Source organism: Nuphar pumila, chromosome 1 (genome assembly GCF_984573655.1).
Source record: "Nuphar pumila chromosome 1, dmNupPumi1.hap1.1, whole genome shotgun sequence".
Classification (NCBI taxonomy): Eukaryota; Viridiplantae; Streptophyta; class Magnoliopsida; order Nymphaeales; family Nymphaeaceae; genus Nuphar; species Nuphar pumila.
The window spans coordinates 6,662,663-6,690,348 of record NC_143249.1 but is presented as its reverse complement, the minus strand read 5'-3'; the positions used below and the strand labels follow the sequence as shown (position 1 = coordinate 6,690,348).

General features: G+C 38.7%; 1 protein-coding gene across 6 annotated transcripts; it reads left to right on the top strand.

Moving 5' to 3' along the window:
• Positions 1-106: 106 nt before the first annotated feature.
• Positions 107-26,757, top strand: LOC149847821 (uncharacterized). Of its 6 annotated transcripts, none has more exons than XM_090002814.1 (17): positions 107-291; positions 455-789; positions 955-1,005; positions 1,494-1,730; positions 3,973-4,071; positions 4,168-4,223; positions 4,532-4,643; positions 19,775-19,954; positions 20,118-20,378; positions 22,051-22,263; positions 22,348-22,542; positions 22,624-22,743; positions 22,829-23,224; positions 23,317-23,415; positions 23,513-24,051; positions 24,297-24,344; positions 26,455-26,757. In XM_090002814.1, the coding sequence occupies exons 2-16, from the start codon at positions 658-660 to the stop codon at positions 24,328-24,330; spliced, it is 2,724 nt and encodes a 907-aa protein (XP_089858940.1). In that variant the 5' UTR covers positions 107-291; positions 455-657; the 3' UTR covers positions 24,331-24,344; positions 26,455-26,757. The 6 variants fall into 6 exon arrangements, with proteins under 6 accessions (XP_089858940.1, XP_089859011.1, XP_089858862.1 ...); XM_090002885.1 differs by having other exon boundaries at positions 441-789; positions 26,460-26,757; XM_090002736.1 differs by having other exon boundaries at positions 441-789.
• The last annotated feature ends 929 nt before the right edge of the window (positions 26,758-27,686 follow it).

Sequence of the window (27,686 nt, the reverse complement as noted above, 5' to 3'; positions counted from 1 at the left end):
GCGGAATCCCTTTGGATGGCGTCTGCCCTACCCCGCCTCCTGCGGGTCCCACCGGCTCTCTCTAGCGGGCCTATAAATGGCTTGAGGGCTCCCCCTTCATTTTATCCTTTCCGCTAATTGCGTACGAAGGCGTTTTTTTGGGTTCACGATTTTTCCGAATTCCGAAATCAAGAATTCCTTTCTTCCTCGACAAGTATTTTCTTGCATTTGTGTTGAATATTTTATTTTTTTTTTCGAATCATTTTTCACGATTTCACGATCCAGAAAGGCAACGATTGATCTTCTGCGAAGGTTAGTTCTTGGGGCGAAAATTTCTGTTATTTATTTTTCCCGCAAAATTTCTTAATTTCCATTCATCGAATCTCTCTCTTTAAAGTTTTTATTCAATCGCAAACGGTGGCCGGTTTTTTATTTCTGCTTCTCGATCGGTGATGGTTCAGTTGGTGTCGAATAGGGGGCGCTTGGTTTTCTAGGGTTTGCTGGTTCAGTGGCGGAGGGGTTTGGGGCGGCGCCTCGTTTCTGGGTCAGAATGTGATTCGGGAGAAGTGTTTTGGTGATGCATCGGTTGTTCTTTTAGTTCGAGGTGGGATTGGTGGATTTGGGGATTCGCCGCTGAATCTTGGTGTCCCCACGGCGGGGTTGAGGTGGTGAGTTCGCATGGAGGATGGGGGCGGATTAGCGGCGTCGGCCGGGCATGGCTCATCGTTGCCGGTTACGTCGTCATCGCAGTCTTCAAGGAAGGAGTGGAAGGCTGGGAACGAGTACCCGCTCCTTGATTCTGGTAGCCAGGTAGATGGGGAAAGAGTTTGGATGTGTTGCGTTTGGTGGTTTTCTTTGTTCGGTCTTCTTTTTTTTGTTGGTTGGATGTGCTCGGAAGTACTTCTTCTCGCTTGTGTACTTTTCTTTTCCTTTTCAACTTTTGGGTTGATTTTTGCTATTCATTCTTTCGGTCAGGAGTTGGAACGGCCCAAGTTGAGCCAATCGGATGAGAAAACGATTTATGAGGTTCATTTTGTTGCCCTTGAATCTACTTTGGCTTTCGCATTTTCTGTAGGTAATCAGTTGCATGCTCTCTCAACTTCGTTCAAAACGTTGTGTTGACAACTTCTTTACGTCCCTGTTTTTTCAATGGTGAACCAATCAGAATTTCCCCCCTATTTACTGTTTTTTGCGATTTCTTTGTTTTTTTTTTAAATTGGTTGTCATTTGGATCGAAAAAAGCATGAACTTCGACTAATATAGACATTGAAGAAACCTTTATTTCAATAGCTGGATATGTCGTCTGATAGAAAATGTAATACTGGTTTGCTTGATTTTGGAGCTTTCTAACATGGAAACCGTTTTCCCAAACAGCATTTCTTCTGATATGTATGTCATCTGATATAAAATGCAACACTGGCTTGTTTGATTTTGGAGCTTTCTAACTTGGAAACCCTTTCTCCCATTCATTCTAGCTGATATGGTTGATTTTTCACGACATTGTATCATGCAAGGTGCAGCAAGGAACCATGCCTCTGGATGTTGATTTTTGTTCGATTACTATAGATAACGGGGTTAGTGATGACCCATTGCAACATAGACTGCAGGACGTCACCAGACAGAGAGAAGAACTGCAGCAGATGGAGATTGAACTTAGAGCCCGGATTATTGCTAGGACCGAGATTATGGAAATGAGGGAAAATTTTGAGACACAACTCAAGGAGCATGCTGAAGCCTGTGCTAAATTAAAGGTGTGTTCCTTTTTTTCATGTTTGTCTCATATTTTTTTATTGTGTATATCTTTTAAATAAGCAGTCATTACTTCAATATGTAGCAAGTTTTCTTATGGATGAGAATAACGTGTTAATAAAAAAATTTCATTGATAATTAACCAGCAAACGAAGTTTAAAACCTGACCCTGTCACTTTAGTTGCTATTTTTGTACGAATCCTTTATGGCTAACAAGCTAGCTTACACATGCACTCACACAGGTGAACTTGATAACAGGTGTTAGGGAAATCCGCAGTTCAGCTGATTGGTATCTGGTAGCCTGTTCGTCTTCCATTCTAACACACACACACACACAGAGAGAGAGAGAGAGAGAGAGAGAGAGAGAGAGAGAGAGAGAGAGAGAGAGAGAGAGAGAGAGAGAGAGAGAGAGACCCTTTCCCCCAACCCTTTCTTTTTCATTTGTGAGTGGCAGGGAATTCTTGAAAATACACCATCACTTTCTGTTTTTAGGAAAGATGAATACTTTTGAGACCTCCCTGCCCTCCCTCTTTCCTTTTTCATTTATGCGGGGTGGAGGAGGCAAGTAGATTCTCATAAATACCCTCTTCTTTTCCTTTTGCAAAGAGGGATGAGAAAGGGGGCTTGCCCCTTTACCGCCTTTTTTTTACTTTAAAAATAAAAAAAGTTTTTTTATTTTTCAATTGATATGGATTTTATCCAATCCAAACTCAAAACATTATATATATATATATATATATATATATATATATATATATATATATATATATATATATATATATATATATATATATATATATATATATGCGCCCATACATTCGTTTTTTGAGGTTGCCGTGTGTTTATAAAAAAATTTTGAATGGGGGAAGAGGGGACTTACCTGGATTCGCTGAAATTCTTTTTAGAAATGTGGGAACACCGTATATGAGCCTCGATCGTCCTTCGCCTGACGGGAAGGTTGGATCCTGGCAAGTTCTCTGATCTCTGTAGCTCGAATTGCACCATTGAGATGCTTGAATATGCAATAAAGATCAAAGTATATTAGTATCCGTTATTTAAAATAATAAAAAACAAAATAAAAGAACGAACAATCGATTTGAAAATCACATTTTTTGAACTCGAGGGTTCGTTCAGCCTTTAGGTTCATTTATCCTGACGACGCTCCTGTGTAGGGATGAAAATGATTGCAGCTCCGACAGTACTTCGACATAGGTAGGACAGCTCGAGAGAAGAGGGTGTAAGGAGGCTGTAGCTCATTCTCTCTAGGGTTAGGGCTCAGATTGGGGAATTCCAGATGATCAGGCTCTGGACGGAGGCCCCTATTTATAGTTTTTCGAGTGGGATATGTGACACCGGGTCTTTCTAGATCCAGATCCAACCCAAATGGGTCTAAGTCTATCCCAAATGGGGATAAAACCAGTATGAAAGAGTCCTCGCCTCCTGAAAACCGCGCAGGAGGGGGGTTGGGGGGTTGGAATGAGATTAGATGATCCTCTACTCGAGGTGCAGGATGACAGAGCTGACAGCCGTCCCATAGGTGGGACGGCACCGGGCGTGGCCATCCCTGGGTACAAGCTAAGAGGGGGGGGGTCATCATGGATAGGGACGGCCGAGCATGGTGTCATCCCCAAATGGGATGGCCATACACAGGGGCCATCCCGCATGGGGATGGCTACTCATGACCTGCCATCCCAAAGCCTGGGTTTAGGTTTTGGAGAAAAATGGGAAGAAAATTAGGTGTCTACACCGTGTTGTATGCTCAGTGCATGTACCCATGTGACATAGACCACATGTTAATTCCTGGAACACAATCTAGAAGCACATGAATCATGTCTGGGCTGGTCCTCTTCTTATGCATGTATGCATGTAAACTTTAATTTTTTTGGTCCCATCCAGAAAACTGCTTAATAGTTAGGTAAGGGAATTCAACAAATAATTACAGAATAAGCTTCTACTTAGAAAAAGTTCAGAATTCCATTTACATGAAACTATTTGCTATTAAAAATCAATCTCTTGCCACCGTCTTTATGACAAATTTCATTAATCTGATTGAAGGTTCTGCACCTATCTTCAACAAACAAATTAGAATGTGCCTGTTGCATTTCCTTTTGCACAATACATCTGTAATGTGCTGCTAAAATTTTTGGTACCTTCATGACTTTGTTGTGTGCTGAAGACAGTGTATTGCTTTGTTTATGTTTTTAAAGAATGTTCTATTAACTTGAAGTGTTCTAAATTTAAAAGAAGCAACTCCAGGAAAGCGAAGATTGCATCCGTGACTTGGAGAAGAAGATGGAAGATAAGGACAGAGAACTTCGTGCAATTAAACTTGACAATGAAAAAGTTTGTTCAAGATCATTGTCTACCATTTTTTTATGCCAGTTACTTCTGTATTGAATTTTCATACCTTTTCTGCCTAATGTGTTTTTATTCTTTTAGGCATGGGCCAAGGAAGACCTTCTTAGAGAACAAAAAAAAGAGTTGGCCACCTTTAGGTATGCATATTAGCTCCATGGAGGGCTTTCTTTTGTTTCATGATGTGTGAATTATTGTGGATCAACACCATATTGTTATTGTCATCATCGTCATCGTTGTGTATTATTTTTCTGTATCTGCAAATCCTATAATGTGTTCCATTAGTGAAGTGTCTGTTATCATAGCGACGTGCTTCGACTTATTGATCACTGTATTAGTGCCTAGAGAAACACCAGTACTTCTACTGATAAGTTTATTACCTTGGAATAAGGGTCTATCTTTTCCAAAATCTGTGCACTTGATGTTGACTATTTTTTTATCATTACAGGAGGGAGCGCGATAATTCTGATGCCGAACGAGCCCAACACCTTGCACAGATACATGAACTCAAAGCACATATTCAAGAAAAGGAAAGACAATTTCTTGAGCTGGAGGAACAGGTCTTACTATTTACCTTCCTAGGATGGATATTCTTAACTAACATTACAGTTTCCATTATTCGGTTCTTCAATTTCAGAAACTTCATCTCATTTAGAAATGATAAACATTGAAAATAAGATTAACAAAGTGTAATGTTGTGCAGCTTGTGCTTCATTCCATACTTTGAGTTGTTTATGTCATGAGAATGACGTGAATCCTGATGCGCTCTGGAATGGATGAAGAACCAACAAATACAATGTATTTGAATACATATTCATCATAGCAATAACAATGGAACACAAGACTTAAAAAATAAATAATTTTATTAAGAATGAAATTCGAATAATACAAAAGAAATGCAAAATTACAAAGTGCCTCACTAAAATCACTCAAAACACTCAATACACTAAAAACTACCCATACAGACCTCACATATGCACACACACACACACACACTTATTTATAGAGGGGAGAAGAGAGCAAAAGGAGAAGAGAGAGCTCCTTCTAGTCGTTGGAGAGGGTCCTAGCCGTTGGACACCTTCTCCATCGGCTAGAAGTCAACCAATGTTGACTATATATATATATATACACACACACACAAAAGAATACATCCATCTTAATACCCTCCCTCAAACTTAGTGTCTCATTTTAAGTTTGCAATTACAAAATGAGAAACCCATTACATAAAATGTTTTCATAGACTTTAGCAATTTCTTCCACTTGGTGCTTCTTTAGAGGGTGCTCAATCATATGCTCCATTACAATCAAAATCATCAATTCTCAATACGCTCGAAATGTCTTTAGAATCATCAATATCGCAAATATTTGAAGAACCTGTAAAGAGAGCAAAACAAGAACAATCTAACAAGAGATAACTATATATATATATTATAGAGAGAGGATGGCCAAACACACAAAGATATAATATATAGAAAATAAGTCAATTTAACAATTTTTCAAAAGCATTTAGAGGATGAATTAATTTTTGAAAAAAACATTAATTTCAAACACGATAGGCATTTATCACTTTAATCATTCATGAAAATCATGCACACATATATGTCTCACAAAAAGCATATTACTACATATCAGTCATGAATTTTCAACATTATCAATATCACGAAGAATTAACTCACAAAGATATTTAAATAGCAAATCATTTTTACACGGCGGAAGATAAAAAATGATTTCAATTACTCAATCAAAGATTTAAGAAAAATCAAATACACATTAGATCAATTTCATTTTAGAAACAATATTAGCAAAAAAAAAACACTTATGGACCAATTTTAAGCAATAACATATGCTTAGAAAACAAGCGAAAAAAGGGATCCCAATGAGGATCTACGCAAATACAGTAGGAGTGTACAAGCACTAGCTTTACAAAAAAGTAATACAAAGTGAGATCATTCTGAAGAGCAATCAGATGCACATAATAGCCACTATGAGCATAGTAATGAAATGCTTAGAAAAGCATGTAATGGAGTGTGCGAAATTACAAAAACAAAGCGAAAAAGCTCATACAAATCCAAGAGTGGACAATACAAGGGTACGCATAATATAAACACAAAAGTGCAAAAACACAAGTCCACTATGGGACAACACAAAGAGCCAACGAAGGGCAACACAAACAAGTAAAAAATATATTCTTTAATGAATATATGCTTGAAAAAACATAAACTTATACAAATTATGCAACACAATCAATCATGGAATAACTCATACAACTAAAGCATAATGCAAAATGCATGAAAATATTTCAATAACCATTTTTCATAAAAGAGCAAATGAGTTTAGAAAAATTATGAAGAGATTAAAAAATCTCATACATCATAATGAATGAATTTTGCAAATTAAAACAATAGTTTGACCACCACAAGCAATCATCTCTTAGGATTCCAAACCTCAAACACCAATTGTATCAGTGACTAGAATAAGAGCATAATCACCGTGCTACTAAAGGGCCAAAGACACACATGAAGGCATGTATAAACATTTCTTGTCTACATATAATGACACTTAAAAACAAATGTATCAACCAGAGTTACCAGAAGCGCCTAGGTAAAAGGAGAAGCGCGCTTCGGAAGCGCGAAACGTCGCGCTTCCGAAGCATGAGGGGAAGCGTCTCCCTTTTTTGGGAAGCGCGCTTTCCATTTATGGGAAACACACTTCCCATTTATGGGAAACGCGTTTCCCCCACGCTGCCCCATTTTTTTCATTTTTTCCGCTTCCCCCTCGCTTCCGGTTCGCTTCCTAGGTCGCTTCTGAAACGGTTCAGAATTTTCTTCTAAGTGGTACCACACTTCCCCGCTTTCTAAATTTTTGAAAGTGCCTCGCTTCTCGCTCCCGCTTCCCGTATCGCTTCCCGCTCCCGCTTCCTCGACTGGTAACTCTGGTATCAACGACTAGAACAAGTGCATAATGCCAACGAAGGGCTAAAATCACACACAAGGTGTGAATAAATATCTTTTGTTTACATATAATGATACTAAAAAATTAAGTGTATCAGCGACTAGATCAAGTGTATAATGCCAACGATGGGTTAAAATCACACACGAAGGTGTGAATAAACATCTCTTGTCTACATATAATGACACTAAAAAATCAAGTGTATCAGTGACTAGATCAAGAGTATAATGCCAACAATGGGCTAAAATCACACACGAAGGTGTGAATATACATCTCTTGTTTACATATAGTGACACTTAGATGAAAGGCATAATAGGACGAAACACTAAAGGTAAAAGAGCTTGTAATGAAAACACACTAAGGTTATCAATAAAATTATTAATTTTAACCATCTTCAAAGCACCATGGTTTCAAAAACAGATAGCTATCACAGATAAACATAGTTATAAGCATCCACAATAACAATGGTCATACAACAAATGAGTGATACACCACACTTAGATCCATTAATCAAACAACTATAAGTTAGAGCCAAACCATAAGTTGACAATCTAAACTGACATAAAATGAGGTGCACACAACTCAGTCCAAAAAACATCTCTAAATCAACAAAAGCATGTATGGATTTAGAGGCCAATCAACTATCAATCAGATTCAAGACTGGTAACAATGGTCATATAACACACTCAGATCCATTGATCAAACAACTGTCGGGTAGAGCCAAACCATAAGTTGACAATCTAAACTGACATAAAATGAGGTGCACACAACTCACCCCAACACACATCTCTGAATTAACAAAAGCGTATATGGATTCAGAGGCCAATCAACTATCAATCAGATCCAAGACTGGTATCAACACGACGCTCATACATTTTGATAATTACAAATTGATAAGATGATTTGAGGTGCACACATAACTCACCTCAACGGTTAAATCGGAATACCAATAATAATGAGTTCAAAGGCCAACCAATAATCAATCAGATCAAAGACAAGTGACAATACATCATTCATAACCCTTGGGAATCTAGATTGATACGATGACATGAGGTACACACATAACTCACCTCAACTGTTAACCTTACCCAACAACGAGGCCAAGAGAGATGATGCATCATATATAATTCTGTATTGGACAAAATCAATGCCATAAGAAGGCAATAAATACTTGCGAAAATCAATTTCCAAACAGGTGAGTTCATATCAAATAACCAATTTGAAAAAAAGTTAAAAGAACAAGTTTTTAATGCTTGTGTATCTTGATAAATTTGGTATCTCTAGGCACAATTCTTTGTCCGTCAAAAAGTTAAAGAACAGGTTTTTACTTATGGTGTCCTTATCCCACTTCAGTAGACCTGAGGAGGCTGAGGGCATAATAACTGCTCCAATTGAGTAGCCTTCCTATGTTACTAGAAGTATGCTAATCTACTTTTTATTCCCACGAAAGTTTGCAATGCCTAAGTCTTTGTCTCACCAGCACTTTGTTGTTTTGCTGTTCCATCATTATATTCTAGTATGTTGCACCTCTTCTTATTCACTTCACCTGTCCTGCCTTGGTCACCACAGATGCAGGTTGTGGGTTTCAGTGCATGACTTACTTGGTTCTAGGTTATGAGGCATGCAGAATTCTTGGTTGTTGGGATAGGATTATTTGGCAACATATGTACATGCTTAAATACGCACATTTGTCGAAAATCAAAGCTATAATTTAGTTTTTGTTCTGTTTATTGCAACATTATTCAACAAATAAATGTGTATAAACATAAACACGTATATGCTTGTCTATCCAAATCATGGATCATGCACATCACGAGATACATATACAAAACCCATGAAAGGCTGGCTAGTGAGTTGGACGCAGGTCAGGTTCCAGCCTAAGCAACATCTTCTTTATCAGATTTACCTTTCTAGATTCGGATGTGACCATGAGCAGGATTGATATGGTTTTAAACCAATCATACTTGGATTCAAGTTTCAGTTTTCATCAAGATCCAATGTGGTTGTTACAAGTCAAAAAGGTTTGGGCATCCAACCTGACTGGATTCATCTATAATATGCTGTGTTTGCTGACAGCTACAGTTGAACAAGGAAAACTGGCCAAAACCATTTGGCTAATGTTTTTATTTTGTGTTTCAAGTTAATATACCTCTTTTAGATATGATCATAACTTTGCATTGGGTCAGATGATATGAGGACCGAAGTTAGATTTACAATCACACACTTGTGAATCCATTTCAAGATACAATTTTTGGATTTGGAATGGTAGATTCTTGGTTGATCCGACATGATTCGATCCCAAACCCAAATTCAAAACCATCTCTTAAGGTCAGGGTAGGATTGGTCATGACCTGACCAAGTCCAGCAATTGACAACCAGCTTGTGTTGCCATTTTCAGGCTGTTGTAGTCTATGTCACATGGGTGCGAGTGCGGGGATACGGCACTTTAAAAAACCTTGGGTGTGGGGGTGCGGCGGGGCAAAAATGTAAAAAATTATATATATATATATATATATATATAATTTTGAAGTTTTAACAGTTAACATTGTCATAATATCATTCATCATGCATGCAATATATCAAATTAACAATTCTACATTTTTATTCTACATCACAAAAACTAACACCGCAATTAAATCAACCTAAATATCAATCAAATAAGTAAAGCAGAAAAGAACTAAATTACTTACCAAAAGTATATCCTACAATGTATATGACGATGAAGTAATGGACATGGCTTTCGGTGATCCAAAAGCCGGAATGACAGTCGGTAGGGCAAGGCCCATGTCGGGAAATATCGACATTCGACAGGGCTTTGCCCTTGCTGGAGAATAACAAGCCCCCTTGCCAAAAAGATTGCCGGCAGGGGCAAGGCCCTTGCCGAAAGAGGACTGTCGGCAAGGGCCTCGCCCTTGCCGGAGAAATGACCGACGATATGGGCAAAGCTCCTGCCAGAGAAAGCTCATCGATAGGGGTCCTGCCCCTGCCGAAAAAACAATCGGCAGGGGCAAAAACCCCTACCAGGAAAATGGCGATCGGCAGGGGCAAGCCCCTGCCTGAGGAGATGGAGGGAGGCAGGGCTTCGCCCTTCCTACCGAAACTTTGAGCGACAGGGGTGAAGCCCCTGCCAGATAGGACTCAGGCGACAGAGAGGGGGAGGGGCACGACAGGGTTGCCGACCCTTCAATAGCACAGAGAGGTGGGAGGGAGGGGCGGTAGGAGCCGCCGGCCACCTGTCGACCCTCAGGTAGGCCCCAAAGTAGAGGGGGAGGGCGGCGGGGGCCACCGGCCACCTGCCGGACCCCATCCCGCAAACAGAGAGGGAGGAAGGCGCGGCAAGGGCCACCGGCCTCCTGCCGAAGAACACAGGGACATGGAGGAAGGAGAAGACAGAGGGAGAAGTGGAGGAAGAGGAGGAGCGTACTTGCGAGCTCCGACCATCGTTGGGGTTGCGGGTGGCATTGACGTCGGCGATCGCCGAAGGTCTGCGATGAGGGAGATGAGGAGGTGGTGTCGGGCTCCCTTGAGAGACGTCGGGAGGAGAGGAGGTGAGCGAGAGAGCTGAGGAGCACAGGAGAGGAGAGGAGAGGAAAGGTCCGGCGGAGGTTGTCGTCGACGGAGAGATCGACATCGGGGTTCGGCTTCGAAGTCGGGAGGAGAGGAAGGAAGGATTAGGGCAAAAAAAATTTGCCCTAATTCTCTCTTCGCAGCCCTTTTGATCGGGCATTTTTTTGAAGTCCGAAAATCTGACCAAAATGACCCAGGGTCGGATTGACCACACCGGGTGCCACACGCGCACTCGCACCCGCGTCGAAGCGGGTGCGGCACCTGGTTTGCCGAATCCTTGTGACTTAGGTTGTAGTAAATTAAAGTAGAGAATCAGGTAATAATGATGATCTCCCAGCTAACCCTTTCCTTTGCAGCTCCATTCCTTTGGCAGTTCTTTCAGATCTTTCTCGACTTTGTTAACTACCTTTGCATTATGGTTTTTAGTGTTATGTCATAGTCCTGATGATATCCTCCCAGTTCAGTTTTTCTGGCTGGATATACTACGTCCCTCCTATGTCACATGGGTGCGGGTGCGGCACTTTCAAAAAACTTGGGTGCGGGGGCGCGGCAAATATATATATATATATATATATATATATATATATATATATATATATATATATATAAAGTCCAAAAGTTGGACATAAATGACCTTGGGTACGTTGACTGCACCCAGGGTCAGGTTGATCGCATCGGGTGCGGGTGCGATGCGGGTGCGGTACCTGGTTGAAGAGTCCCTGTGACATAGCGTCCCTCATATCTATGCAGATCTTGCTACTTGTTCATTTTGTTTTTATTGCAAAATGAGTGTTGGTTTTGTTCGAGTTTGCTGTTCTGTTCACTTGTTATGGCTTCATGGGTTTAATGAGCAACAAGGCTTGAAATGGTTCAAAATGATGGTGGGCCATAGTTTGTTTCTTCCTTGCGTGTCTGTGTCATTGTCATTGATCCATCATCTGATTATTCATGCCAATGTGTCTGTGCTCACATGTATGCATGCACATGCTATATATATATATATATGTCACAGGGATTCGGCCAGACAAGTGCCGCACCCGCGTCGACGCGATGTAGGTGCGGTCAACCCGACCCTGGGTGCGTTGACCGCACCTAGGGTCATTTTGGTCCATTTTTTTATTTTTGTTTTTTTAAAAAAAAATTGCCCTATGAAATGGGCTGCGGAATTTTAAAAAAAAATTCTGCTGACAGCTGACCACGCAGCGGGACCCACCCCTTGCTGGATTTTGATTTTGATTTTGGCCTTGATTGTAACGCCCCGAAATTTTAACCCAAAATTTTAAGATTTTTTTTTCTTTTTTTATAACAGCGGAAACAAGAAATAAAATAGGGTTAAGCATTTCGAGACATTACGGTGGAGAGAAAACCCAACATATTTATTTTATTTCAATATCAATGAAAATTAACATTAGAGTTATAAATTATATGAACAGTTAAAAATTTCAATAAATCCAAACGATCCCTGGAACAATAAATCCAAAAATCTCGATCCGATGCCTCATCCCGCAGCCGCTCATAAACCATATTCTTTACCTGAAAAATAGTAAATTGATCTGAATTAGACTACCACGTCTAAGTAGGAATTACTGTAAATTTGGCAAATATACTAAGTAACAAGTATGCAAAGGATTTGTTTAATTACGGACAATAAAACATAGCATGAGAATATGAACATTACTAAACTACTGTATATTGTTAATTTAAGTTTCTAGCTAGAATATATGAACACTACCAAGACCAAATTAACCATTGTTGGAGTACAGAATTCATTTCATGATAGGGTAACATCATTTGCAGCATTTAAATAAATCATGGCCACCGATTCCATTGAATGCTTAAAAGTAAGTGAAGCAGACTATGCAACAACGAACAGACATATACATAAGCAAATAAAGCGGATTGTACAACAACAACATGCATAACAGTCATGTAACAACCACAATATGAATTCAATTATCTCATATCTACACGTTTCAGGATCTGTTTTCATCACGAGTTCAGAATATAACACATACTGAAAGAATATAGAAATGTTTCTCTAGTAACTCCACTCACTGTGATACCTAATTGTTCTAAATAGTGTTTATATTATCTTATCTTATCCCGCGGGTACACACCGGCCGAGACAACCACCACAGAAGAGAACGTTCAGGGGTATCTTATTCAAAGTTGTTTTATTAACCCGAACATTCTAACAATGACTAAAATCCCAAGGGAGCGGCCAGTGACCGAGAGAAACTCCCAAGGGCCAAAACCAAAACAGGATGCATCCCTAACTTCTGCAGAAGAACATAGAGCTACCACCTAGGACACATTTGGTAGTCCGGGTCCCCCAACTCTGAGGACTGGGACCAACGAGTCGCTTTACGCTCGAAACTAAACACATGTCCCCAGAGTTTTGTACCACCTACCCTCTCCAAGGTAAGCCCGAATCTGAGTGGGTTAATCTTTTCATTTAATTATTTTCCCGAAGTATGGGGCATTTCCCCACCTTCTTTCTACTATCATAGCAGTAGAATTCTCAACCTTAGTTATTTTACCAAGGGGTATAGAATAGTTCTCATCCTTTGTCGTATTGATTGCATAACCCACTCAAAGTGCTCCGGTGCCTTTAAACCAGTCAAGCACGAATGCCCCGGTGCCTTTAAACCAGTCGGGCAACATGAATTAAATTTAAGTTTCTTATCAGTATTATGATCATTATTCTAAATGCTTTGGTACTTTTAAACCAATCAGACACAAATGCCTCGATATCTTTCAACCAGTCAGGCTCACAAAAATTAACCTTTAATTTTCTCACCAATGTTATTGACATTGAGTACACGTTCATTAACCAAAGTACCTGCATCAGGTACCCAATCCATATTGCCCAGTTAGGCAAGATTCCCAAACTCCCTATCATTCATTTTGAATTCTCAGTGGACAGGGGAAAGCAATTCACATAACTTGACTGCATGCAACAAACAATTTCAATAAATGACATTTCATTAATATGTCTCATAGCTCTTCTACAGAAAGCAGTCAAAACTCAGACATTTCCAGATTTGAATATCAGCAGTTTATATGAAAAAAAATTCAGATAAAACCAAATTGCACATACACCCATTTCTATATCAAGTTACAATTCGATTTATTACTAAAGTGTAAAACATAGTGTTTCACAAATAGGTCGCATCACATATATCCAACTACACGTAGAAAGCCCACCTACAGTCTCATAACGAATTACAATTCTTAATGGCAATTAAAAACACTGTTTTTTTTTCAGGTATCTAATATCACCCACATTTAGCTACCAGGGTAGCGCGCATATACATCCAGCAAAAGGGTCGGCGGCTGTTGGGCTCTCAAAGTTTGTGCCGAAGACTATATTAAAGACTTGTTTTATTCACAGTTAGGATCACCATAGAAATACATGTTTACATCTGTGGGTGTGCGATGACAGGTGCAACAAAATGTGTCAGAAGCTGAGTGTGTGCGACTGCAGAATACAAACCTGGACATATATAACGGCTGGACACGTGAGATACTTAACACTTCCAACATTAAGTAAATGAATCTTGTTGTCACCAAATGGATATCTAACATGTTCTTCACCAGTAAGACAGAGGTGTTCCTTCTTACAGGAATTAATATTACAAACAGAATTTGATATTTATACACGGATTACAGAACATCCATCGTGGTGACTCATATGAGGTTTCATATGTCCAAGGGTGCCTTGTCAGTTCAGTTAGACCTCTCGACTGACACATCACAAAGGAAAATATACCTACTTGACTATTAAACTATTACTCAAACTTATATTGAAGTCCGTGACGAAAGTTAATATATGCATCTAACAGAAATTCTTGACAGAATTACAAAGTAAATTTTCACTTTCTGTTTACTATCTTCAGCCCACTTCCATCAAATGTTCAACGCCACTTCTATACAAGTTATATGTTGACAAGAAGTGCAGAGCTTAAGTTCAAAGTATAATTTCTGAGGCAACTCTCACAGATACTCCTAAAACATAAAAATCTTTCCAACCTAACAGTTTATGCTTACACACTTGAAACAAATCTAACTGTTTACATACTCCACTGATTTATGACATTGCATATCCCTTTAAAGAAAATTACAACTAAACAATTTAATCTCAACATAACACATGTTCAAGAAGGGCAGTTGGCCCAGATGGTATACCTATCGAGGCTTGGAAATGCTTGGGAGAGAAAGGTTTAGAATGGTTGACAAATCTTTTTAACTTGATTTGGCGAACAAATAAGATGCCTAATGAGTGGAGGAAGAGTACTTTGGTGCCTTTATATAAGAATAAGGGTGATATACAAGATTGCACAAACTATCGTGGTATAAAACTCATGAGTCATACTATGAAACTTTGGGAGAGGGTGATTGAGTCTAGGTTGAGGAAGGTTGTCATGATATCGGAGAATCAGTTTGGTTTTATGCCTGGAAGATCAACTATGGAAGCTATACATCTTTTTAGACAACTTATTGAAAGATATAGAGAGAGGAACAAAGATTTGCATATGGTTTTTATTGATTTAGAGAAGGCTTACGATAGAGTACCTAGGGACGTTCTCTGGTGGACAATGATGAAGAAAGGTGTTTCTCTCAAGTACATTAGTATAATTAAAGATATGTATGAAGGAGTAGTAACCAATGTCCGCACTTGTAGAGGGGTGACAACCAATTTTCCGATAACGGTTGGGTTACATCAAGGATCTGCTTTAAGCCCTTTCCTATTTGCGATAGTGATGGATGAGCTTACGAGATCAATTCAAGAAAATGTACCGTGGTGTATGTTGTTTGCTGATGATATTGTTTTGATTGATGAGTCTAGAGCTGGGGTTAATGCTAAGTTAGAATTATGGAGACAGACATTGGAAGCTAGAGGTTTTAAGTTGAGTAAGAGTAAGACTGAATATATGGAATGTCGGTTTAGTAAGCAACGAAGTAGTGATGGGAGTGTAGTGAAGCTTGGTGAGCAAGAAATACCGGTGAATGATTATTTCAAATATTTGGGATCCATCATTCAAAAGTATGGAGAAATTGATGGAGATGTAAATCATAGGATAAAGGTTGGGTGGATGAAATGGAAAAGTGCAACTGGAGTGCTGTGCGATCGTAGAATGCCATTGCGGTTGAAGGGAAAGTTTTATAGGACGACTATTAGACCCGCTTTACTATATGGTACGGAATGTTGGGCTGCCAAGAGACATCATATTCAAAAAATGAGTGTAGCTGAGATGCGGATGCTAGATGGATGTGCGGAAATACAATAAAAGATAAGATGCGGAACGAGGAGATACGTAAGAAGGTAGGTGTTGCACCCATTGAAAATAAGATGCGAGAGAATCGTTTACGGTGGTTTGGACATATTCGGCGAAGGCCTAATGATGCTCCAGTTAGAAGGTTGGAGAAATGGGAAAATATATTAGTTAAAAGAGGTCGGGGTAGGCCTAGGAAGACTTGGATGGAGATGATAGGAAAGGATATGAATGCTTTGAACCTCACCGAGAACATGGCATTGGATAGAAATGATTGGAGAAAAAGGATTCATGTGGAAGACCCAAAATGAATTTCTTTTTTGGTTCATATCGCTGACCCCAATTGTTTTGGGATGAAGGCATAGTTGTTGTTGTTGTTGTATAACACATGTTCAAGAAAACGAAACTCATATATGACATGCTACAAGAAAAATCGGTAACCAGCAATGCAACGTTCGATATCAATTAACATGGTAAAAATGCATTATTTTTTTTCTTTTTGGAGTTCATAATAGAAAAGAAAATTATCAAATACAAATCAACTCTCCTCCCACTGCGCCTCTTACAATATATGTACCCTTAAATATATATAAATATATACACGATTCAAAAAAATATCCCAGATCTGGATTTAAAACATGTTCTCAGCAGGCCCCTTTCGCAATAAAACGCTTTATGCTTAATGTTCTACATGAAATATCCAAGGCATAACTCTCAAACCCGTGTTCACTCTGCCTGATCCCATGTTGATCAGTCATACAAAGGGGTATTGACTAATTTGCCTTACATGAAAAGGCCCGTAGTTGCAATCCACACGAAAACCCCTCCAAAACTTTAAAATCTTTTCGATTTGGGTGTATTACAAACCATCACAACTTGAAACAAAATACACCCTCAACAATAGTAGTAAACCCTACCCTAAATCCCAAATTTTTTATTTGGGAATTCACGGCAAACCCAAAACCCCAATTTTTCGAGTTAGGAGTTACGGCAAATCCAAAGCATGCTTGAAAACTCAGTAGATATGTGAAATCACAGTAAAACCTACCTTGTTTGCTGATTTCCCCTCTCGTTTTGCCGTGAAACTGGGTGCAGCCGAACTCCTGCTCACAGACGAATGTGAGAATGGAATGGAACGAGAGGAGGGTCGTTGTTGGGTGGTGCTGCCGGAAAAAGGAGAAGCGAAGGTGGCGGCGATGTTACCCGAGCTCGAACAGGGGAGAATGTTGCAGGGAGGAAGAGTGCGGGAGGTAGAGAGGAGCGAGAGAGAGAAAATAGATAGCGAGAGAGGGATGGAAGAGGGGTTCGACTAAATGGGAGAGGAAGGAGGCGAGATATGGAAGGGTGCCACGAAAATCGGAAGGGGATCCGCTGTCCTCCCCTTCACATGGTGGCTGCGCATTGCCCCCTCCTCCTCCTCTTATGATTTGGCCTGTGTTAGGGTTCTGAACCCTAACACTCATTTTATCGGGCCTGTATAGTGCCCTCATACTTAACTTCGTTTTTTCTTTCTTTCTTTTTACTTAATGCACTGTGTGGTGCGAGGCATGGATCAACTGGATCCATGACCCGCGATCTCGCCACGGTTTGGATCTACGGCCCATCGATGGTTTGGGTCCGATATTTGGACCCATATGGATCCAACTACGGATCCATATATTTTTATTTATACTTAGTATTATTATTATTATCTTATTTTTATTTATTTATATATATATATATATATATATATATATTACACCCCAATTGGGTACGGTTTCGGTTTGGCCACCATTGAGACCCGCAACCCAAATCTTTAATGAAACCACTCAGTTGGGCAATTTGGATCTGTCTAAGGATTCAAAATATTACAAGTTTTAAAATATTATTTTCTTAATACATTTGGTTTATTCTTCGATACGATCTTGTGGGTCTTTCATAGGTTAATATAGATCCATTTACGTTATCCAAAATTAACATAAATTAATATGGATCCAAGATCCATTGTGCTTTGCCAATCCTTTTAAAAAAATTCGGATCCAGAAATCCAAAGTTTTGATCCTACTCTGATTTAGAACTATGGATCCAAATGAATTATTATGGATTCAGCTAAATGTACATTGATCTTTATGGTTTCAATACAAGGATCCAGATTAATATTGAAATTCTGATATCGAAGATCCAAATGCAATATTGTGGATCCGAACATCGCCTTAAGCTATACCAATTCCCACTAAAGTGTTGTAGAAATTTTCCCATTAAAATCTGATTTACTTCAAGGATCCAAATAGGTTATCCAAGATCCAATTACGAATAAATAATTAAAACAATAAAATATTCGTGTATCACCTTAATGACTTAAAATCTAAATTTATTTATCTGATAAAAATCGTGGGTATTACATTGATAGCTTCGGTCTCTTTAGAGTTGCCTATTCCCTAACGAGGACTTCCAGATTCTTCACCTCTCCCCACCCCTTGCTGGATCCCTGCAGGTAGTGATGATAGAATGAAAGGACGGAACAGCCGATGCCTGCTTGCTGCTGCTGCTGCTCTTGTTTTATAAAGGGGGCACTTGTGTCCACAACATCTGACGAGCTTTTTTGGCATCCCATGTTATTCCTACCTCCAAACAATGAATTCGCAGCGTTGGAAAACATACTGTTAACTTGGAAATGATAATCCATCTTCCTCAAAAATTAAAACCAAAATTCAAGAGCCTTTTGAAGTCTTTATCCTTCAACCATCCAGATCTTTCTTCGTCATGGATTTTCTCTCTCCACAATAAATGATAATGGTGGTGGTAGCCTTTGTGGCTATTAGTATTCACTTTTCTCCTGACGAGATGGGTGCTCTAGCCGTAGCCTGGTGTAGACCTCTCTTTTTCACATGTCAAATCCAATAAATTTCTTTTAGCTGTCATCCAGAGTCCAGACTGGCGATCTGTGTGCAGCTGTATATAAAATGAAATTTGAAGAACCCTAGGCAGTGGCGTGGCAATGGCGGTGGAGTCGTAGGCCTCGTGAAGACTCTCTGTCCAACAAACCACATCAAACCTTTCGCTTATATTTTTTTTTGTGAAGACCAGGGAGTTTCAGACATGATTGAATCATGACAGTCAGCAGAACGCAACAGGCTGAGTCGATCAGATTGCCAATCCTTTCGGTTCATCAATTTTGTCCCGTTGCGCCAAAGTACACAACAAGCAGAACGTGGGTAACAAGTCTTCAAACAAACACACTGGTTATAAGTCATATATATATATATATATTGCCGCACCCCCGCACCCGCACCCATGTGACATATATATATATATATATATATATATATATATATAGAACTAAGCATTACTACATAATTTTTTGGTTCGCTTATGTTGCTTTACAATATCTTCTGTCTGAACCTTTAATGCTGTTTCTTAATTCATATCATGTTTAATTCTAGTTTTTCAATGATAGTCTCTGTTTAGAGCCAATCATTGGCAGATAGCTTAAGCATTTATAAGTTTGACATTTTTGTCCAAATTGTTGTCATTGTAAGTGTGTATTTGAGGGCACAATGTTGTTTTGTTTATATTCTCTTGCCAATACTTTGTGAGTGCTGCTTCTTACCCAAGTTTCTGAGAACATTGGGAAAGTTCTTTATTTTTTGATAGGTATACAGATTTTGTAATTTCTTTCCAAAATTTTCAGTTTATTGAATATATGGTGTAGATTATGGTTTTTTCGTGGTGTGGTTTATGAAGGAATGATTTTTCCATCATTGTTTTATTTATTTTCTTTATTCTCATCTTTTAGCCGATGATGGCTGAATGTTTATTGGTTTAATATCTCAGGCATGCCAGCTTTATGTGTTGAGTGTTTTTGTTGCTTTTGTTAAAGATGAGCATGAAACTCATCTAACAAGTTGGCATTGCTGCAGCATAGGGTTGCCCAAGAAACTATCATGTACAAGGATGGTCAGCTTAGAGAGAGACAAGCGTGGATAGCTAGGGTTCAGGAAATGGATGCATTTCAGTTAACTGCCAATCACTCTTTGCAGGCAGAACTACGAGAGCGTATCGATCAATATAATCAGCTCTGGTTAGGTTGCCAAAGACAGGTTGAAATCTCTCTCCATTAACACACTCGCACCCTCCACACACACCCAAACTAGTTCTGGTTCTGATGTATTCCTTCTTTTCGGTTTGTTGATTGGTTTGGTGGCAAAATATTAAGTTCAAATTTCCTTCAGAGCATTTGACTGTTAATTTTCTTGATGCTAGTTGGCAGATATGGAGAGGCATCATATGCAGACCATACAGAAACTTCAAGCTGAATTGACGGAGGCACGAAATGGTATCTTTAGTGAAGATGTTAGAATTTCAAGAGTTAATGAAAAAGATTCTTCTCAATATGTACAGAAAAAAGGAAACCAATTTGATGTGAAGGATGATGCGGGTTCAAGTTCTAATTCTACTGTCCTGCTAAACGGGAACACAGAAAGTTCACCACCTTTTGCTCCAGCCATCAATATGTCACCCAAGGTAGGAGCTATGAAGAGGAGGTTTTTATTTTGCTATTGATTGTAAATATGTTTGCTTTTTTACCCAAGCTGGTAAGATTTATTTGTTTCTATTGTTTTGATGTTGTTCTTTTTGTGATCAATACTCTTATCTGAAAAGGTGAATTTGGCCCTAAGATCTTCATTAAGCTGCAACTTCACTCAGATAAGATGCCACAACTCTTAAATCTTTGGCAATCACATTCTGTGATGGCAGGACCAAGAAATTTTAGTTGTCCTTTTCTAACTGGTTAAATAGAAAATCTTCTCCTTGAGGTTACTGTCCTCTGGAAGTGTTTAATTGTTATTCTGGCATTTCGTTTAATGCAGTTGTGAAGATGAGAATGCCATCATGTGTCCTGGAGACAATAAAAATAAAATATGATATTCTTAGGACCCTGAAGCTTGATGTATCTGCCTCACAGATAGAGCTAATCTTGTCAAATTTGTGAGATTTGTCCTTTTAAGCCTCTCTTTCTGTTATAGTGATCTTAATGACATGCACAATTTTCACAGGAGGAATTGTGTCATGTTTGGTGCCAATATATGGATCACATATTACCTTGATGTCCTGAAAAGTCAAGGTCCATCTCTGTTTGATTCTAGTCTTTTCCTTGTGGCTGCAAGCAAATACATATTAGTCACCTGTTTGTTTACTTGAGAGAATGAAAGAATTTTGATTTTACCCTCTTGGATTTGAGACTTGAACCCCATGTAGTTTGGATGAGGGTGTAAATCGTACTTCCTTTATCAGGATTGGTCACAATTCTTTGTAGTTGCAAAGTGCTTTTCTTCAAGTAACTCTTTGTATCAAGCTCACTAGGATGTATTAGTCCCCTGTTACGTCTGGTGATGTTAGCTGGCGATTGGCTGCTGTCATCAAGACAGTTACTGGCCCACGAGGAGGAGGAAAGAGAGGAAATGAGAAGGAGAGAAAGACAAATAAAGAAGAAACTAACAGGAAAGAAGGAAGAAAATTAAGAAAGGAAGAAAGGGAGGGAAGAAAATTGAAGATTGGGAACAACAGAGAAGAAAGAAAATAAGGAAAGGTGCAAGAGGAAGAAGGAATGGAAGAAAAGATGCAAGAAAGAGGAAGAAGAAAGAAACAACTAGAAGTAGATGAACTGGTTGCAATATATCAAGAGATCTAAACCTACAGATCAGCACCAGATGGCTTGCATATCATGTAAATCGAGTTACAAAAAGGGAACGTACATAACAATATATTGCAGTCATCGTGACAAATACAGTACATTACAACTAACAGCAAATAAAACATAAACAAGTAAGCCATAAAGGTGATGTTAGGAGATAAAATGATGAAACTGTCCTTGACCATCCCAGGTACTGACGAAAATGCTCTGTTGTTGCTTCGTAGCAATGCTAACTATGATGCATGGTGTCTTGTCTTGTATCTTTTTATTACACAGTAAGGCCATTTAAACTTTTGTTGCAATTACTATTTTTGTTTCTTTTAGTGTTGGCTTTTGCTTCTGGAATTTGATGCTTTCTGTCGACTTTTGTTTATGTTATGCATTATGACTCTTTGGATGTTTGCAGAGACTTTAATGAATTGGTTGATTCATCTCTGCAGTTGCAAAATGTATGATTTATATCTTTCATGTTTTTATTTTATTTTAATTCTTTTTCTGCAGATTGACCATGCCCCTGGAGTTACAGTTCCGTCATCTGTTCTTGGTATGAATAATTTTCTTGCACCTGGACATGTCACTGCTCTGCATCCATATCTTATGCACCAACATGGTATGCCACACATGGTGCCAAACTCTCATATTTCTCAGTCTCACATGGGTAGTTACCAACCTGTGCCTTCTGTCCAATCCAACCAGTATTCGCTGAACCAACAGGTAACTCTGCAAGGATTTTTATAATATATATTTTAGTTTATTAAGAGCATACTGTTTATATTTTACTTTTAACCTTTTTTGCAGGCAGTGCCAGAGAATTCTAATACATCAAATCAGAACCAACACCATCCTCCTTCCCAAACAGAGCAGTTTTTGGCAGTTCATTTTGAGTATGAGTCTCCTGCGGAGAAACAAGCTAAAAGTGCTGATTACTTAACATCTCAGGAAGGTCCCCAGGCTTCTGCTTTTGGTGTCTCTGGGTCTGATGACAAAGAACAGGTTCAACTTGTTGGTTTTTTAGTATAATTTTAGCTTTTTTAAAATATTATTGATATCATTCTCTGATGTTCTGGACATCAGGGTTTGGAGTCAAATAGCAAATATATGATATCCCGAGAACCAAATCAGTGTATTCAGGAGGCCTCCCATTTTCATGACTTGAGTATGAACTCACCTGAACCAGTTAGTTTGGAAGAAAAGGTAGCTGATCATTTTGAGTGGGTTATTTTCTCTTTGTTCTCTTTCTGGTTTTAAGGCTTTTGCTTGTTTTCTGTATTGGGATTAGGCCTTTCCCAAGCACAAAGTTCTGCAGCAAGGAGATGCATCAGTGGGAGGAAATCCAGCTAATCGCTCACTTGTACAGGGTCATTTTGCAAATCTTCTTGACAGGCTTAACCATGTGAAAGGGGAGCAAGTTTTAACTGTGGAGCAGCCATGGGCAGGTTCAGTTATGACACGTTCCAGTGCATCAGATCATCCTGTTTGTTATGACAACATCGTGGAAAGCAATGGAAGCCATCTGATTTCATCTGAAGAATCAATTTCACCTTGTGCACCTTCAGGTTCTCTGATATCTGGAAAAGTTTTGGAACCTGCCCTTCTGGATGAAAGATCACTATTGGCATGCATTGTCCGTGCTATTCCTGCTGGGGCTGGTGGACGCATCCTAATTAGTACAACTGTAAGCCTTCATACTGCCTACTTCTTAAGTTACTTCTGTTTCTTATTTCTTATAATTAATCTTTGTTTGCTCCTATTTATTACTATTTGTAGCTGCCAAATCGTCTTGCGAAAATGCTTGCTCCTCTCCATTGGCATGATTACAAGAAAAAATATGGAAAGCTTGATGATTTTGTGGCTTGTCATCCACAAGTAAGTTTTATGCAGTTAGTATACCATTTAGGTTTGATTTATGTTGTTTAAATGTGCAGTGCTTATTTTTTCATTTCTTTGTTTTTTGCAATATTAGTTATTTGTAATTGAAGGAGATTTTATTCATCTTCGGGAAGGAGCACAATCAATTATATCAGCCTCCACAGCTGTTGCAAAAGTTGCTGCAGCATCTGCAGCTTTACCATCTGGTTCAGCGTGTTTATCAACTGTTTCCATTACTCCAGCTGTCCAGGTTCAACGGATGAGGAAGGTTTCACCTTTTGTTCCAAAATCTGTCAATGACATTTCATATATAGAACAGGCAGGACGAAGTGATTGTGCAGAAGCATGCCTTAATCCTTCTTACCCTTGGGCAGTACAAAATCAGGAACTTAATGGTGTTCATGTTGATGTGCTTCAAGGAAATGTACATCCAAATATAAAAAATTTAAGAAACAGAAAGGAAGTCCGGGCTCAAAATGGTCATTCCAAGAAAGTCAGCCATGAGACAGCTTCTTTACATGAAAATGTTGGTAAAAGAGAAAATTCAGAAAAAGCTAGTTTCGATGTTTTCCATAGCAAGTCACCAATTAATGAAAGGCGTGGTGTAAATATTGGAGTGAAACAATTAGGAAGGTAATCATTGTGGTATCTTAAGAGATGCTTCATTTTCCATAACGTGCATTGTAGTATGTCTTGCAACGACTTCTCCCTGTCCTATATATTTTAATCTTATTTGTGCCCATTTGGTTCAAAGTTCAAACAAATTTATGCATAGTATGAATTTCCATTTTCCCTTTTTGTAGATCCCAAATTGTTGGTGGCCTTATGTTTTTGGTTGAGTCACAGGTCAATCAACTTGATATGGTTTTCTTTTTCAGGGTTTCTGGGGCTGGATTGACTTCCAAAAGATGAGATGGTCATTTTTGGTATGATATGAATGTTCTACTGCAAATATTTCTTCATAGTTCATATATTGATGAGTTCCTTCTCTTTTCCTCAAATTTTTTTTTGATGAATTCCTGTTTGTTTATAATAGTTGTGCTGCCATGTGCATTGCTTGGTGTGCATCTCTTGAGAAAATCAATGTCATCCTAGAAACTGGTTTATTGTCATCTCGAGATATGTTTGAAATTGAAAGTTGTGGTCTCCATCTTAATGGTTATTTTTTCAAAATGCGTATTGATTGGTTATGCTCTATTTGGACTTCTATAATGTTAACGTATGGACATCCATGTGCAAAAGTTTTGGATGATTTTGTTGGGGCATACTTATTATATGTATCTGGTTGGTGTTACCATTGTTGTATGTGCAAAAGTTTTGGATGATTTTGTTGAGGCATACTTATTATATGTATATGGTTGGTGTTACCATTGTTGTAAGTATCGTATGATACATATCGTTACTTTTGAGTTTTGCGATACGATGCACACTTGTGTCGCGATACGAGTGTGTATTGTACCTGTATCAGGTATATCGTACGCTACACACTTGTATCATACAGCATTTTAAAAAGACCGAAAGTTGCTTTTTTCATTTTGGGTTTTAAATACCTTTTGAGGGCCGATTTCTCCATTTGTCTAGAGGCCACTAGAAAAGTATTTCCATCATTTTTTCACCCAAAAAAGTTGGTTAAGGTAAAACAAAAATGCATTTTCACCATTTTTCACTCAAGAAAATAGGTTAAGGTAAAAAATCTTTATTATAAGTAAAATTACAAAGCTACACTCAAAAAAATTTCTGCCTCGGGGGGTTTCTGCCCCCTACAACCCCCAGCCAACTTACAAATTTATAAATTGGATCTGCGAAAATTTAAAGATTTATATCAAGGTAGAAATCAAGCTTCAAACTCCAACAAAAATGACATAAGATGATCCGTCCTGGCAATGGAGTACTCAAGCAATGAGTGAAAATCGAGTGCAATTGCTGTTATTATATTTTTGTTTATGTAATATGAAAGTACAAGTCTTGTGACATGTTCTTAATTGCAATATATTTAATATTTTGCATTGTTCTTGTGAGATAGTTGATGTTTGATGATGTCTTATGTAGCTCATAGAGACATAAATGCTTCATATATGATTTTACGATTGTATTTTGTACAATTCATCATTGTTTCATGTGATATGATTTTTTTAGAATTTTTGCTACTTTTTTTTATTTTTTTATTTTGTTTGGATTTTTTGAAAAAAGATATTAAAAATTTATGATATTTTATGATACGATATGATACGGTCTTAATTTGGTTCCGACCGATACGGGTAACGATAAGATACAACCTTGGGTGTTACGCCTCATTGGGTGATATCTGATTGGTGATACCTAATTGGGTGCTCGTGATCTGTCACATGGAAGCAGTTTTAGTTAAATCCTCTCTAGATTTTTGCTAATTATGGGTAAATCTTTTTGAGGAACTGATGTTTATTGTGTTTAGTGCTTGTCATAATAAAAGGTTTCTATGTGAATGGTTGTGTTGATGTGTACTTTTTTATCAATTTGTCAATCCTAGGTATTGTGCCCAACCTATCATGCTCTCTTTGTCTGCTAAGAGCAGCTAGTGCACGTAGACGTTGCAGGTCCAAAACCCAATGGTATAGTTGTATAACTGGTAGGGGTCTGCCTAACCCCAGCTTGCCTTTCAAAAAAGAAAAATCCTAGGTATTGAGCCCAACCTATCTTTCAGTCATCATTGCTCAATCAGCTTTGTTATATGGCACAGCAATTTCACATGTCGTCAGTGTTCTTTTAATTTCTTTCTTTTTCTTTCACTGCTTCTTGTAAACCTTGCTGTGTTGGCTTCGTCTGCATATTCTACTTTATTATTATGCTTTCCTCGTGTCCTTGCTTTCATCTTTGTGATCTTGATGGTTAAACTACTGGATAATGATTAGACATTTTGTATATTGTGTTCTTGCATACTTGGAAATTTTATACTTTGAAAAACTTCCACAGCATGTCGAATTCTTTCCTGCTGCTGATAAATGTTTTCAAGCTTTTGTCTGTGTTGGAATCTAATTTGATTATGCTACGGGGATGAAGTGTAGGGCATGAATTCCTTACTAGACCACTGCTTGCTGGTGTGAGCATCGCTGTTTGGCTGTAATGATTGTTTTCTTGGCCCTGTGAGCTGCCAGGTATTGTTTGGGGAGGGTGTGCGGTTGGATGTCAGGCAAGGATATCTTGTTGAGGCCCCCCTTCCATCTTGACATTGTCTTTTTAATTCAAGAAATTTTCTGGTCTAAGGTTATGTTTTGGCTTTTCCATTTACTAAGCTTCAGATTTTCGTTTTTCTTTTTTTTTCAAATGAAAAAATATATGCAAAAAAAAAGTCCTGGTTTTTTATATGCTTGAGACTTGAGGCTTGACCGTTGAAACAGCATGGGTTTTGTTCCGTAAGTGTGGAATGCTACCCCAATACATGCACATGATGGGGAGGGGGAACAGGCATGTTCTGCTGGTGCATGAGAGAGAGAGAGAGAGAGAGAGAGTAATAAATATTAATGGCATTTGTTGGGATTTGGTTCATTTCAATAGAATGTTTGGTTTTCCATGTGTTCAGTCCGTCTGGTTTCTACCTGAGGCCTCTCGGTTGAGTTACTGCTGGTGGCTTTGGAAAATTAAAAAATGCTGGTGCTGGTGACACATCGTTCCTTGCAACGTTGTCAGTTTCACAAATATGGTATATAAAGGCAACTGTAGGCTGGGTTCCCTTTTGTCCCACAGAAGCCAGGATCTTAGATTCGAGTTGGCATTTGATGGCACATCGCATTTTGGCATGAGGTTTATGCTACATTAGTGAACCCTTGCTACCTGAGATCATCAAACACCTTTATAAGTCCAATTGGCCTCTTGATGCATTCGATCAACTTATCGTGCGAAAGTTTTGCAAAGGTGGGGGATGTCCGGCTAGAGTCAGGTGATAAAGGTGGTTTGTTTCGTCAAGGGATTACGTAAAACAGCCACCTTCATTGTATGTTTTGAATTGGACAGGCTTCATAATTTTACTAGTATTTCAACTTAAACCTTTTGCTTAACCTCTTTCCTGTGATCGAATGGAATTGCCATGGAATGAATTCCCCACACACTAACTAAATTTGTCTGCCTACACTCAAGCCTTTAGTTATGCTGTGGAACGTCACTCTCTATCCCATTTAACCCATATTTTCTGCCAGTGTGCCTCCAAGCGTGCCCCATTCTCCCAACCAAGTGGCTCATTTTATCCGTCATGTTCCTCCGTTGTGGTGAGCTAAAATCTCGGCTGCCCAATAATA

Excerpts from the sequence above, each read along its gene's own strand:
- LOC149847821 (XM_090002814.1), top strand. The coding sequence starts at position 658 with ATGGAGGATGGGGGCGGATTAGCGGCGTCGGCCGGGCATGGCTCATCG. Across the intron at positions 4,224-4,531 it reads AAAGAGTTGGCCACCTTTAG|GAGGGAGCGCGATAATTCTG; the intron begins GTATGCATATTA and ends TTATCATTACAG. Across the intron at positions 22,264-22,347 it reads AGTATTCGCTGAACCAACAG|GCAGTGCCAGAGAATTCTAA; the intron begins GTAACTCTGCAA and ends CCTTTTTTGCAG.